The sequence below is a fragment of the Gorilla gorilla genome, chromosome 1 (assembly GCF_029281585.2).
Source record: "Gorilla gorilla gorilla isolate KB3781 chromosome 1, NHGRI_mGorGor1-v2.1_pri, whole genome shotgun sequence".
NCBI lineage: Eukaryota > Metazoa > Chordata > Mammalia > Primates > Hominidae > Gorilla > Gorilla gorilla.
Genome location: NC_073224.2, coordinates 116,740,877 through 116,756,672, shown reverse-complemented (window position 1 = coordinate 116,756,672; position 15,796 = coordinate 116,740,877). Strand labels below are relative to the sequence as shown.

The following is a 15,796-nucleotide window of genomic DNA, read 5'->3' as shown; positions in this document are numbered from 1 at the left end:
CACTGGCAAAGATTACTATGCTTTTATAATGCTTTAACAAGTTTCATTGAGTAATTTTTTCTCTAACAGTTGGTTTGAACAAACTGCTATTGCAGGAACTTTAATGCAACTGTGTTGTGAGACAGGAACTTGCTGTGTTGCCCAGACTGGTCTCTAACTCCTGGACTCAGAGGATCCTCCCACCTGAGCTTTCTGAGTATCTGGGATTACAGGCATGAGCCACCACACCTGGCTCTAATGCAACTTTTTTACTGAGAATTGTTGGTTGCTTTTGGTTACTTTAAAAGTCATATTTAGAATACTTTTTAGGTCAACATTTATTAAAATCTCTCTATACTTTTTGGTATTCCCCACAAGGCTTTGCATCAATAATAGGAGGTGTATGAAAAGCTTGCATATAAATTTTAAAATACTTTCCATTAAAGTTATATAATTATAGTAGAAAATTAGAAAGTACCACTAAACCAAGAGGGAGAGAAAGCTCCTCAAATCCTCACTACTCAAAGACAACCACTAGCAATATTTTAGTATAATCTATCCACACATTTGTTGAGAGAATACCGTATACTCTGTTAAGTACTTGTGGTCAGGATTTGGTTAGTATATGAAGAATGGAAAGAAGCAAAAGACATAGAAGTGAAGGAAGCTACTGTGAATTAAGTTTCGTCTGTGGCCAGGCACTGGGCTAAATACTTTATTTATTTATTTATTTATTTTTTGAGACAGAGTCTTGCTCTGTCAACCAGGCTGGAGTGCAGTGGTGAGATCTCAGCTCACTGCAACCTCCACCTCCCGGGTTCAAGCAATTCTCCTGCCTCAGCCACCTGAGTAGCTGGGATTACAGGCACATGCCACCACGCCTGGTTAATTTTTGTATTTTTAGTAGAGACAGGGTTTCACCATATTGGCCAGGCTGGTCTCGAACTCATGACCTCGTGATCTGCCCGCCTCGGCCTCCCAAAGTACTGGGATTACAGACATGAGCCACTGCGCCCGGTTGAGGTAGGCATTTTCAATTCCATTTTCTAGAAATGGAAACTGAGATTTTGGAGGCATTCAGTATCACGTCTAAAATAAATGGTAGAGTCAGGATATGAGCCCAGGTCTTTTGAGTCCAGCTTATATTATACCTAAGAAAACATAAATTGGACGAGGTCACTCCTCTTTTCTAAAGATACAAAAATTAGCTGGGTGTGGTGGTGGGTGCCTGTAATCCCAGCTATTCAAGAGGCTGAGGCAGAACTGCTTGAACCCGGAAGGCAGAGGCTGCAGTGAGCTGAGATCGTGCCACTGCACTCCAGCCTATGTGACAGAGGGAGACGCCATCTCAAAAAAAAAAACTTTTATTTTGCCATGATGTGTAATCTTATGGAGGCTGAAGAGACATCTAGGGGCTGTCTGGATATCTCCAAAGCCCATCTGAGTGTAGATAAAATACTTAGTCTATTTCCAATTGTTCTTTTTCCTTTTCAACCCAAGTCATTACTTTTGGGAGTCCCCAAGTCCCCTGAGAGATCCCCAGGAAGGGTGGGGGGCCTACAGTCCCAGTGACAAAGAGTCCAGAATGAGAAGGAAAAAGTCTAGCAGTGGGTGGACAGATGGATGGAGGATGTAAGAATTTGAAGGGAGTCATATCAAAGGGCTCAAGGGAACTGGAAGGAACATTAAAGGTGGTAAGAGGAGGAATAAGGAGCAGTAGCAATGGGAAGAAAGACAGCTTACAGGATGCGGTCTGGGGAGATCTTAAGTATTCCAAACAGGCCAATAAAGGTCCAACAAGGAGGAGGTGGACAGAACCAGTGGTGGAGCAATATAGTTAGCAGGGGCTCAAACAGAGGCGATTCAGATGCCAGAGAAATTGCCATGGGAGAAGTAGGATCCATTAGAGACAACAGAGTAGCCTCACAGAGTTCCAAGGACTTTTAGTCCAGGGAGTCAGGGAATAAACCCCACTCAGGAAAGAGAGCCAGGAAGAAGACCTTCAAGCCCAGGAGGTACCTTTCAAAAGAAGTCTGGCCTCTAGCCCAACTCCAGAGAACATATTCACAATCTTGAGAATCGAAATCTTTCCTTACCAGCTTCAACAGATGTTTGTCCGGAGCAATGGTTCGTTAGTCTGACTCACCAATGGATCCCCGATCTATCAGTCAGGAGTGAAGACAATGGCTTCAAAGGTGCACACTTGGGGTCCTGGGTGAGAGGTCTGGGGGTCCAATGATGAATCTGATCCTATCGGAGTCACAGCACCATAACTGTTAAATAAAAAATTAGTCAGTGATACTTGTTAAAGCATGGTAAGGTAGACGTTATTCAGGATCATCTCAATAGATATAGGGACCACGGCAATGTGATGTTGCAGCTGGGGAGAGAGACTGGGTTCGACTCAGTGAGGGAGAGACAGTAGGGAAACAGCAAGGGCAAGTATAGCCAAGGAACAAGGTGGGTTTGCTTTCATCCCACTCAGTGGATATGAAATTACTAAAAAATAACATCCAGAGTAAGGAAGACTCTGGCTAAACCCTAACAGGATTCTTGCTGAAGACAGGCCAGGGTGATCAGACATCACCTGGGAATGGTCTACAATGAGGAAGAGTTCTTGCTAAACTGGTTTTACAGGGTTTGTGCTAAAATTGGATTTTACACAGCTAGGCCTAGGAGAAGGTTTAAGGGCTTGCCTATGGGTTGGTTAAGCAAAGAATCTTTGTGACAACTCTCAAATTACTAAATGACTCTCTGAAGATTGAGACTGCAATATTTGCTTTGACCTACTGTTTAAATTTTATGTTAAACTGAGTTCTTGTAACAGTTAAAACTTTCTTGCCAGCTCTCAGGTTATCACTGGCAAAAAAAAAAGGAGGGGGGCAGAGTATACTAATTTGTAGTAAGTCACAACTTATAATTAAACTAAGTCTATGAGAAATAACTCAAAGTATCTCAACAGATCAAAATATCTACTTTAAAAATCTAGCAGAAAATAACTAATGATGATTTTCATAACATTTTAATTTTAGTTTTTATTGTTAACATTACTCAGCTTCTACTCTGTGCCAAGCTCCGTGCTGGGCATTTTCTCAAAACGCTCCAGTTTCCTAATGCATACAAGAAAGCAAAAATCCTAATTCCTCGTGGTCTATTATGATCTGCCTCCTAACTCTCTCTTTAAAAAGAAAAATATGAACATAATTTTATTGTTGGACCTATTAAAACTGTAAATTCGATATGCTTTTCAAGAACAACAAAAAAGGTAGGTTAGAACAAAGCAGTTTGGGGTAAAAAAAAAAAATATCTTGACAGGCCAGGTGCGGTGGCTCATGCCTGTAATCCCAGCACTTTGGGAGGCCGAGGCGGGCGGATCACGAGGTCAGGAGATTGAGACCATCCTGGCTAACACAGTGAAACCTCATCTCTACTAAAAATACAAAAAAATTAACCGGGCGTGGTGGGGGGCGCCTGTAGTCCCAGCTACTCAGGGGGCTGAGGCAGGAGAATCACTTGAACCTGGGAGGCAGAGGTTGCAGTGAGCTGAGATGGCACCACTGGACTCTTGCCTGGGCAAGAGCGAGATTGCATCTCAAAAAAAAAATTAAATTAAAAAAAAAAAAACTGGAACAAATGAAGAGAACGACTAATGAGAAATAAGATGATTAATATAAAAAAATTGTAGATATTTAATTATTCTACTCTGCTTAACTCTCTAAACTCATTTTACTTCCTACTCCTTGTGCCTGGAAAGCCATTCACCCAGTGTTCACATGGTTTGCCATTTCGTTAAGGTCCTGGTTCAAATGCTGTATCTTCAAAAGAGTTTCCCCTCACTGCTTTATCTAAAATAGCAATCCCCACCACTCTTCATACCTTTGACTTAGTTTTTTTTTTTCTTCAGTTGTTACCTGATGAGATATTATATATCTACTGGTCTATTATTTATCTTCCTCACTAGGATTTACTGTAATATGCTATGAGTACAGAGACTCTGTCTTGTGCACTAATGTTTTCATCATCCAGAACAGTATCCTACATAGCAGATTATGAATAAATATTTGAGTAAACAAGTTATCTCACTTTATCTTCACATAACCCTGAGGGAGGTGCTATTCCCATTCTGGGAACAGAAACTGAGTCGTAGGCTAACAGTTTGCCCATTATCACACAGTTGTAAGGAATGGAGTAAGGATTTGAACCTAGGCCGTTTGAAAACTCACACATTTCCAGTGCACCTCAAATTATCCATGGTAAGCACCAGTCTTTTAAATTTCCAATCCACTGCAGACTAATACTTTTATAAACTACAGCAAAAGTGTCACAGTAATGTCAAATTGTTCTAAAAGTTTCTAAAGGCTTATTCTGCATTTCTATCCTTATCTTCTCATCAACCAGTTCTGCTCCACAGAGTATCCTTTGAGTAGCTTCCCAGGCAAGGCAAAATAATTTCTATAATCTAGTGGTTCTTACCCCTGACTGCATATTTGAATCAATAGAGTTTAAAAATAATACCAGGCGGGACCGGTGGCTCACACCTGTAATCCCAACACTTTGGGAGGCTGAAGCAGACAGATCACCTGAGGTCAGGAGTTCGAGACCAGCTGGCCAACATGGCGAAACCCTGTCTCTACTAAAAATACAAACATTAGCCGGGTGTGGTGGCAGGTGCCTGTAATCCCAGCTACTCAGGAGGCTGAGGTGAGAACCGCTTGAACCCAGGAGGCAGAGGTTGCAGTGGGCCGAGATCGCACCACTGCACTCCAGCCTAGGGGATACAGTAAGACTGTCTCCAAAAAAATATAAAAATATATAAATATAAATAATACCAATGCCCAACTAACCTCCAATCCCCTAGGGAAATCTCAAAACCAGTAAGAACAATTTTTAAAACTCATCAATGAAAAAGGGTATAAAATGATACATACATACACTTGTCTATTTTGACATTTTAGTAGTTTGAACAGGTTAGAGAACCGTCTCTGACAATTATACTAACTGCTAAATCACCTCGGAAACTATAAAACAAAATCACATAATACCTTTATTGTAACCCACACAAGGTGTTAAGAACGGGTAACACATGTTTCTGATAATCCAAAAAGGAACAGTAGGGTATACATAAAGCATAAGGAGCAGTGCTGAGGTCTCCTAATTATGAGCATTGGTAGAACAGGCAAAACAGAAGGTCTTGGTGCCACACACTCTGGGCTTTTCAATGTTGGCTATTTTAAAATTACCTCTAGCCGCTTAAATAACTGAGTATTAATACTTTCTTTTTTCCTGCCTGAACTGTGTGCTTTTGGAAATAACTTGGGTCACTCCCATCACACTTTAAGCACAACAAGCAGGAACAATGATCCAACTGGTGATTTTAAAAAGACAAGTTACTTACAGTTCTTTTAAATGAGTCTGAGAAAAAGCATTTTCTTGGATAGACATTATAGCATTATTGTTCAAATCTCTGAAATAAAGAGAAATGAAACATTATCAGTCACCATTTCTATATCAAGTTACATAAACACTTTACATGGTCATGAATACCTCTGCTAATAGCAAAGATTATTTATAGAGTAAGCAAAATGTATGCAAAATACTTACAGATGCTCAAGGGATTCAAGACCAATGAATGCTTTCTTTGTAATTGACTTAATCTGGTTTCCTTGTAAGATTCTGAAATATAAACAGATCTTTCTAAGAAAGCTCTCCACTAAACAAAATTAAATTCATTAAACATTTACCTATAAAAAGTGAAAATAAGCGTAGCGTACTTTTTTATATACTTAACAGCTTTACTGAGGTACAATTGATATACTAAAAACTACACATATTTAATGTGTACAATTTGATGAGAACGTGCATTTTTAAGAAAGTTATGAAATTTAATTATTAATCAATGCAAAACATAGCATAAAAGTGTCTATCAAGATGTTAAAGCTCAATGAGGTGAACAACCATCTTGACCACTGATAAACTGGTAATTTTCAGATGTTAAATTCATTATATTCCTCATGTCTCCATTCAGAGCAAAAGATTGTCAGATGAAAGAAATTCAGACAAGTGTGAACCTTTGGAGAAATTCTTCTCATGGGAAAAGATCTAAAATCTTTTGTGAGAGAATGCTCTATCTACTTCTGCTAGATAAATTACTCATAAATCTCCTACAATTAAACAAACTACAAATTAAACAGATTACCAACACATTACTCTACTTTCTCAATGCATTCCTTTTACTTGAATAGAAATTCTACTTCCATAAATAACTTCTCTTTAAGTGTCCACAGGAATGCTTTTTCAATAAAAAGTGCCCCGACAACAACAACAAAAAAACACAAAAACAAAAAAACTAGCTGGGCATGGGGGCTCATGCCTATAATCCCAGCACTTTGGGAGGCCAAGGTGGGAGGATCACTTGAGCCCAGGAGTTCAACACCAGCCTGGGCAATATAGTGAGACTCTGTCTCTACAAAAAAAAAATTTTAATTAGCTAGGCATGGTGATACACGCCTTTAGTCCTAGCTCCTTAGGAGGCCAAGGTGGGAGATCACTTGAGCCTAGGAGGTTGAAGCTGCTGTGAGCTGTGATTGCACCACAGCACTCCAGCCTGGGTGACAGAGCAAGACCCTGTCTCAAAAAAAAAAAAAAAGAAAAGAAAAAAACCAGCCAAGTTCAGTGGCTCATACCTATAATCCGGGCACTTTGGGAGGCTGAAGCAGGCAGATCACGAGGTCAGGAGTTCAAGACCAGCCTGGCCAAGATGGTGAAACCCTGTCTCTACTAAAAATACAAAAATTAGCTGGGCATGGTGGCATGCGCTTGTAATCCAAGCTACTCAGGAGGCTGAGGCAGGAGAATTGCTTGAACCAGGACCTAGGAGGCAGAGGTTGTAGTGAGCCAAGATCGCGCCACTGCATCCCAGCCTGGGATACAGAGTGAGACTCAGTCTCAAAAAAACGAACAAACAAACAAACAAAGAAACCCCACAGAGCTCCCAGAGTGTCAGAAAGCTCAGACTTTGTAGCCATATGAAATAAACATAATTCAATCATATTTACAGCCGGTTCTTGAAAACATGCCTATGTAGACATACATAAATATTATAATACATACAGTTTAGTGAGACTTGTGAGTCCAGCAAAGGCTTCACTAGCATCTTCTATGGCCCATGAAATTTCATTGTTTCTTAAGTCTCTACAAAAATGTCAGAGAAAGACAGGTTCTATTAGTCAATACAACCATCACAACATTGAGCAGTATCCTGGTATGGTGATGTCAAGGTGCACATGCTAATTCTGATCCTTACTTTAACAGTTATTTATGATGAAGGCTCAACTCTGCTTCTTAAGAAATATCTGTAATAAACACATAAGAACTGATTCTTATAAGCTAAGAATTAAGCTGGCCTTGGTAAATAAAGCAACCTGCTAAAAGTATTACTCTTCCAAGCAAAGAGCCCTTCATTATGTTAGCATATTAAAAATTATAAACAGGGTCCTGAAAAGAGCAGGAGGGTTTCAAGATGCAGGGTATATGGCTTATAAATCTGATTTCAGATTAACGGGATTTCTGGGTGACCCAAGCCTTCCTCTGGTACCTTGAACTTACAATGCCTGACAGAGAGTAATATCAATACAGTTTCATTGCTCAAGAGCAATTAAAGATGCCCCATGGGAAGCAAAAATGATAAACCCATGTGTTAGCGTGTCCCCGATCTATCAGTCAGGAGTGAAGACAATGGCTTCAAAGGTGCACACTTGGGGTCCTGGGTGAGAGGTCTGGGGGTCCAATGATGAACCTGATCCTATCGGAGTCACAGCACCGTAACTGTTAAATAAAAAATTACTCAGTGATACTTGTTAAAGCATGGTAAGGTAGACATTATTCAGGATCATCTCAATAGATATAGGGACCACGGCATTACTTTGAATCTTATTCTCATTACTGTAGGTAGAAACCAGAGTTCAAAAGTACATCGCAAAATTTTAATTCTGTAGACAGCATTATACCATATATGCAGTATAGCATAGGAAGCTACCTCTGGAATTTGAGTCTGATTTCCAGCAGGATTCCACTACTGGTTGACCCTAGGTAAGTTACTCAATTTCCTCACCTATAAAACTGAGGTAATACTATTAGCTCACAGGGTTATTGGGAGGATATTACAAAATGGCTCTGGAGAGTTATCTGTATTTACTGCCTACTTCTTCATCTCTAGTTCTCACTGAAGTCACTCCAATCGACCTTTTAACTTCCAATGAAGTGCTTTTGTCAAGGTCACCAACAACCTCCACGTCGCCAACTCCAGTGGATAATTCTCAGAATGCACCTAACTCAATGGTCCTGATTTCCCTCTTCCTCCCTGATCCCTCCCTCTCAGTCTTCTTTGCTGGATTCTTCTCTTTCCAACCTTTCAGTTGTGGGTGCTTCAGGGCTTGCTCAGTCCTCCCACCTCTTTGCTACCTACTTACTCCTCCAGAAGATATCATCTGGTCACATGGCTTCAAATACCATAGCAATTAGGGAGATTCATATACCCAAATGCTCACTTGACATCTCCATTCAGATATCTAATAGGTGTCTCATATGCAGAACTGAATTCTTTTTTTATTTTTTTTGAGACAGAGTCTCACTCTGTTGCCCAGGCTGGAGTGCAGCGGCATGATCTTGGCTCACTGCAACCTCCGTCTCCACAGTCCAATTGATTCTTGTGCATCAGCCTCCCGAGTAGCTGGGATTACAGGCATGCGCCACCACGCTTGGCTAATTTTTTGTATTTTTTAGTAGAGACAGGGTTTCGCCATGTTGGCCAGGCTGCTCTCAAACTCCTGACCACAAGTGATTTGCTCGCCTTAGCCTCCTAAAGGGCTGGGATTAAGGCGTGAGCCACCATGCTCGGCCCAAAACAGAATTCTTGATTTTTCTCCCACAACCTGCTCCTCCTGCAGTCTTTGCCATCCTAGAAAATGGCACCACCATTCAGGCGCTCAGGATACAGACTCTTAAAGGTACCCTTGATTCCACTCATTCTCTCACAACCCACATCAAATCCATCAGCAAGTCCTATTAGTAATATGTTTAAAAATATATCCACAGTCTCACCACCTGCCCCCTTACCCACTGCCAAGAGCCTGGCCAAGCTACCACCTCCCCAGCTTGGACTCCTGAGAGAGCTCCCGGCGCTCCCGCTGCTTCTGCGCGTGCCCCTGTCAGGCTGTTCTGCGCACACCTATTCTTCAAAAGAGAAGCCAAATCTCAGCATTCCCCTGCTCACAACCCTCTCACAGCTCCTAACACAAGAAGAGTAAGGCCCACATCCTAATTGTGATCTACAAAGGCCACATAAGGTCTGGCCAGGCCCCCTCTGGCCCCACTTTGGACTATTATTCTCTGTGCTCCCCCCATACTGCCCTTCTCCCCTTTGCTTGGATTGATCGGGCATGCTCCAGCCTGAGGGTCTCTGCACTGGCTGTGCCTCATCCTACTCTCCTCCCAGATGGCCACATGGTCAAGTTCTTGTTTCACTTAGGTCTCAGAGAGCCCATCCTAAACAGTCTGTCTAAAATAGCACTGACTCCTGACACTTTGTTTTCTTACTGTTTTAGATTTCTTCGCGGCTTTAATTATTACCTGATACACACACACTCACATTTATATTTATTTATGAGACAGGGTCTTGTGCTGTTACCCAGGCTGGAATGCAGTGGCATGATCACAGCTCACTGCAGCCTCAACCTCCCCAGGCTCAGATGATCCTCCCACCTCAGCCTCCCAAGTAGCTGAGACTACAGGCACATGCCACCATGCCTGGCTAATTTTCTCATTTTTTGTAGAGACAGGGTTTTGTCATGTTGCCCAGGCTGGTCTTGAATTCCTGGGCTCAAGGGATCCACCCGCCTCAGCCTCCCAAAGTCCTGAGATTACAAGTGTGAGCCACTACCCCCAGCCTTCAGATTTATTTTTTGAGTATTTATTTTCCCCCTTAAACATAAGTTCTGAGAGCAGGAAATTCATGTTTTGTTCACTGCCATATTCCTGGGACTTAGAATAGTACCTAGCATATAGTAGGCACTCAATTAATGTTATCTAATTGTATTTTTATTCTTGGATAATGAGCAAGAGATTGCTTTCTACAGATGTCCATGTCTGAGTAATGCCCAAACACTGGATCAAAATATCCTGGCCAGGCGCGGTGGCTCACGCCTATAATCCCAGCACTTTGGGAGGCTGAGGCGGGGGGATCACCTGAGCTCAGGAGTTCAAGACCAGCCCGGCCAACATGGCAAAACCCCATCTCTACCAAAAATACAAAAATTATCCGGGTGTGGTGGTGCACACCTATATATAGTCCCACTTACTTGGGAGGTTGAGGCAGGTGAATTGCTTTAATCTGGGAGGCGGAGGGTGCAGTGAGCCGAGATTGCGTCACTGCACTCCAGCCTAGGCAACAGAGAGAGACTTTGTTTCAAAAAAAAAAAACAATCCCAAAAAAGATAACAGAATTCACATGGTGACAGAAGGCCAAAGTGCAGAGTAGCCTATCAGTCAATCAGCCTTTGCAAAAAGAATCACCCCTAACACTCACAGTGGTACTAAATATAACAAAAAGACAACAAACTCTGTCAATGCCAAGTAATAAAGAGAATCTATACGAGAGATATTTGCAGAAATATCAGACCCCAAAGGGGAGAGGGCAATACCTACCTTATCAGCCATCACAGAGGCAAAAAGGAAACGTCCCCCAAGACCAAATGAGTAGATTTTCACACCAATAGTTTTGAAGCTTTTTCCCAAGTCTGAAGTTCTCCATAATTCCAGAGCCCCAAGGTCAGCTTCTTAAACAAGACAAAATATTAATTAAAATTTCACTTATTGGTGAGCCTAGTTCAAAGCAGTTGTTTTAGAATCAGTCTTAATTTTATAGCTAAAGCATTTTAAATACTATGCATGTTAATCAAGTGACAACATAAAATGTGATACAGCGGCCAGGCGCAGTGGCTCATGCCTGTAATCCCAGCACTTTGGGAGGCTGAGGCGGGCGGATCACGGGGTCAGGAGATAGAGACCAAACTGGCTAACACCATGAAACCCCATCTGTACTAAAAATACAAAAAAATTTAGCCAGGCGTGGTGGTGGGCGCCTGTAGTCCCAGCTACTCGAGAGGCTGAGGAAGGAGAATGGCATGAACCCGGGACGCAGAGTTTTCAGTGGGCAGAGATCACGCCACTGCGCTCCAGCCTGTGTGACAGAGCAAGACTCCGTCTCATAAAAAAAAAAAAAAAAGTGATACAGCATTAGATATAGGTAATTCATATTTGTGTTTTATTTTATACATTTCAGATTTTATGCTCAATGGAAAGGTAAGAGATTACTTAATTCTAATACAGTGTTTCATAAAAACATCAAAGCCACAGCAGACGGGTGCGGTGGCTCACGCCTGTAATCCCAGCACTTTCAGAGGCCGAGCCGGGTGGATCACGAGGTCAGGAGTTCAAGACCACCCTGGCTAACACGGTGAAACCCCATCTCTACTAAAAATACAAAAAATTAGCCGGGCATGGTGACAGGCGTCTGTAGTCCCAGCTACACAGGAGGCTGAGGCAGGAGAATGGTGTAAACCCAGGAGGCGGAGCTTGCAGTGAGCGGAGATGGCGCCACTGCACTCCAGCCTGGGCGACAGAGCAAGACTCCGTCTCAAAAAAAAAAAAAAAAAAAAAGCCACAGCGTGCTGCTTTACTTTCTTCATGGCACAGTTTGGAATTATCTTATCCTATTTTAAATTGTCTTGAGTTTTCTTTTCTTTTCTTTTAAGGGCTGGGGGTCTTGCCACATTGCCCAAGCTGTCCTTGAACTTCTGGGCTCAAGCAATCCTGCTGTCTCAGCCTCCCAAGTAGCTGGGACTGCAGGCATGCAACCATCATGCCCAGCTGGAGTTTTGGTTTTCTTGAATTTACATTCCATGAGGGCAGGCCTTGGGTGTTTTCTTCTCTCCATCCTTAGAACAGTGTTTAGCATATGAGCAGGTGCTCAAATATCTGTTGAATGAGTAAACGAAAGATTTTGCTTTCTGTTTTGAAATTGTGTCAAGAGTTTGGGAAGCCAGCTGCTTCTGCAAACACAAACACAACCCTTGCTTTCCTGTAGAAATAACCATGCATTTCAATTTGCTATTGTCTGTAGCATAATATTTGCTTTACATAAATACATTGCTAAGATTAAATATTGCCTCTATGTATAGCCTATATTTTTACTTGATCTGGGTAGTGTAGTAATTTGGTTTTACTTTCAAGATTTTAATAACCACTAACAGCTTTCTTTAGCTATTACAATTTCAGGAGAATGGAGGGACCTTTTATGTTTCTACCTCGCACAACCCAGAAAATTCTACCATGAATGGACAACAGGACATTATTTTCTGGGACTAAAATATACTTACTGCAGGAGCCATTTGCATAGGTTGTAAAGAAGATGGTGTTGTCTGATCCCCTACAATGAGGCAAAAACGGGGAAAAGAAATGGTTTAAGACTGCTGAAGGACTGTGTTGACCTTACTCACAAACTTCCTAGCAGGTCTAACAAGCTTCATTCACAGGCACTGACAAGCACCACTTCTCAGGTGCTGAGCCCTGGTCCTTCACAGCTCTGCCTGTCAAGCTCCCCACTGCCCGGCCCATGTGTTGTCTACAGTCCACCACTTCTTTACGTCAACTCTTTCAGGCAGTCATGCTGGTCTACTCACCCTCTCAACATTTGCCTCTGACATTTTTGATCATCACAACTGAGGGGTGGGTGGCGGAGGTGTTATTGGCATCTACCAGGTAGAGGCCAGGGATGTTGCTACACATTTTATGATGCACAGGACAGTCCTCCACAATAAAGAATTCTTTGATCCAAAATGTCATTAGTGCTGAGGTTGAGAAACTCTATTTTAGAGCACTGTACCATCTGCACAGCCACTTGGCATGCATTTGCCTCCTGTTTTTTATTTTACTTGCATAGTATATGCCTTACCTTTCCTACTATATAAATTAGCTTCTTCAGGGCAGGTACTATACTTTGCTGTTTCCCTTCAGAATCTAGCTCAATACTTTGTATGAGTTAAATAATTTAGTTCTTCCATCTCAAATAGACAACTAGGTCAGAGGTTGAATTATTTAAAATGTAACCTGGAAAGGGAGTTTGCAGGGAACTAGATTCAGACCCTCCTGGCACTTACTGGATTGCAACCAAAAAAAGGTGTTGGTTTTGAACATGTTCTTTCAGAACTTTTGGTTGTAAATTCCTAGAAACTAGAGATCTAAAAAGGTGAGTAAACAGCAGCATCCTGGTTATTCATATTTAGACACTAAACAAAAAAAAAAAAACATGTTACGAAAGTAAAAACCTTGCACAGGATACAAAACAAAATCCTATTTTAAAATAACTTTTTAGTTTTAAAGATAAGGTTTTGTTTGTTTATTTAAGTGACGGAGTCTTGCTCTGTCACCTAGTTTGGAGTGCAGTGGTGCAATCACAGCTCACTGCAGCCTCGAACTCCTCGGCTAAAGTGATCCTCCCATCTCATTCTCTTGAGTAACGAGGACTACAGGTGTGCACCACCATGCTTGGCTTTTTTTTTTTCATTAATTTTTTGTAGAGATGGGGTCTCACTCTGTTGCCCAGGCTGGTCTTGAATTCCTGGTCTCAAGCAATCCTTCCATCTCAGCCTCCCAAAGTGCTTGGATTATGGGTATGAGCCACTGCACTTGGCTAAAGATGAGTTTTAATGATTAAAATTTAACAGAACTTAGCCAGGTGTATGCCTGTAGTTCCAGCTACTGGGAAGGCTGAAGTGCGAGGATCACTTGAGCCCAGGAGGCAGAGGCTGCAATGAGCAGAGATTGTGCCACTACATCCCAGCCTGGGTGACAGAGCCAGGCCTTATCTTAAAAAAAGAAAAAAAAATTATTTACACATGACCTACATGTTTTAGTTCCATCAGGAGTGAAACAATTTAACTTAGTTATCTTAAAAATTACTTCCACCTGGTACGGTGGCTCATGCCCTGTAATCCCAGCACTTTTGGGAGGCTGAAGTGGGCGGATCAGGAGGTCAGGAGTTTGAGACCAGCTTGGCCAACATGGTGAAACCCCATTGCTACTAAAAATACAAAAGTTAGCTGGGTGTGGTGGCACACGCCTGTAATCCCAGCTACTCAGGAGGCTGAGGCAGGAGAATCACTTGAACCTGGGAGGTGGAGACTGCAGTGAGCCGAGATTGCACCACAGCACCCCAGCCTGGGCAACAGAGCAAGACTCCGTCTCAAGAAAAAAAAAAAATCCTTCCTTCCTGATAAAACTGTATAAGGTACAAATACAATTCATTAGAATACATAAAACGAAAGCAAATGTGGCATGTGTACCAGAGTGGTGCTATAAAAACCTCATTAAAAAAACATTTCTGGGGCTAGGCATGGTAGCCCATACCTATAATCCCAGTACTCTGGGAGGCTGAGGAGGAAGGATTGCTTTAGCACAGGAGTTTGAGACCAGCCTGGGCAACATAGTGAGACCCCCTATCTCTACAAAATAAAAATACAAAAATTAGCTAGGCATGGTGGCACATGCCTGTAGTCCCAGCTACTTGGGAGGCTGAGGCAGAAGGATCACTTAAGTCCAGGAGGTCAAGGCTGTGGTAAGCCATGACTGTGCCACTGTACTCTAGCCTGGACAAAAGAGCAATACCCTATCTTAAGAACAAGAACATGAACACTTCTAGAAAAGGCCTACTTTATTTAAGCAATATATTTAATATTTTAATCAATCTTGGTAGACATATTTCAAATCTGTATTCTACACTTTCCTGATTCCTAGAGTACAGGAAACTCTTGGGATTGTGGGTCATCATCATGAACATCAATTCTATCAAACTATAACACAGTGTTCCCATTAGAAGTTACTAACACAGGTGTACTTTCTTGATCTAGCACTAAATAATTTAATACTGTTTATTCTCTAAGTTTTTGTCTGCTCTTTTAGAGTAATTCCACCTCCTTCCAGCTCTCAGACTGTAATTCTAATGCTGTTACGTGCTTATTGCAGCAGTTACATATCCTACCTCTGTAACCAATCTGCTATAAACTGGGATTCACAAATTAGCTGAAATTAGTCAAAGGGAAAGGAGAAAGAGGCTCTAAACAACATTCTGAGCCTAATCAGATTTTGGAGGCATGAAGCCTGTTAATTCAGTTCTTGCTTAGCCATCCCCACATTCTCCAAATAAGCCTCCTTTCACAAAAGGAAAAAACTAAAGCCCAGAAAGGTTGAGCCCCTGACTAGCAGCAGAGTGAGGACAGAACAAAGGTGACGAGACTCCCAAGTAAGAGCTCCCTCCACTCCATCCTCTTTAAGCAGGCACCCGGAGGGGCAGGGAATCTCTCCGAGAAAAGTGAATGAGTTTTGGTGCGCAATGTGACTTCAGGAGTCTGGAAGCTCTTTCAGCTTTCTTCCTGATTCCTTGCCATGTTCTACATGACTGAAATGGAACTCTAGACAAGAGGGTAAATCTGGGCATGGAGAAGTATTTAAATCCCTAAATTAAAGCTATATTTTATTGTATTTTAATTGATGTCACCATTCATGGAGAATGAACCCTGGGCAGGCAGCAGCAACGCAGTCACCTGCCTTGTTTTATACTTTATGTTCTAACATTTAAGTGAGACTAAGTCTTCTTTTCCAGCGGAATGAGAAGCTCCTCCAGGTCAAGGCCTGTGTCACACCCCTCTCCAACATCTCTTATGGCACCCTGAAGAGTACTTGGCACACAGTAAGTGCTCAATAT

General features: G+C 41.9%; 1 protein-coding gene across 1 annotated transcript in view; it reads right to left on the bottom strand.

Annotated features, from left to right (window-relative positions):
* The window catches only part of LOC129532935 (sortilin-like), a 67,405-nt gene that overhangs the window by 4,425 nt on the left and 47,184 nt on the right, over window positions 1–15,796 (bottom strand). Inside the window, exons 7-13 of the mRNA XM_063707311.1 lie at window positions 12,414–12,463; window positions 10,681–10,811; window positions 9,094–9,205; window positions 7,090–7,170; window positions 5,581–5,652; window positions 5,375–5,443; window positions 2,076–2,252 (exon numbers count right to left, since the gene is read on the bottom strand). Of these exons, the coding sequence (XP_063563381.1) occupies window positions 7,163–7,170; window positions 9,094–9,205; window positions 10,681–10,811; window positions 12,414–12,463 (301 nt within the window). The 3' untranslated portion in view covers window positions 2,076–2,252; window positions 5,375–5,443; window positions 5,581–5,652; window positions 7,090–7,162. The remainder of the gene's footprint in view (window positions 1–2,075; window positions 2,253–5,374; window positions 5,444–5,580; window positions 5,653–7,089; window positions 7,171–9,093; window positions 9,206–10,680; window positions 10,812–12,413; window positions 12,464–15,796) is intronic.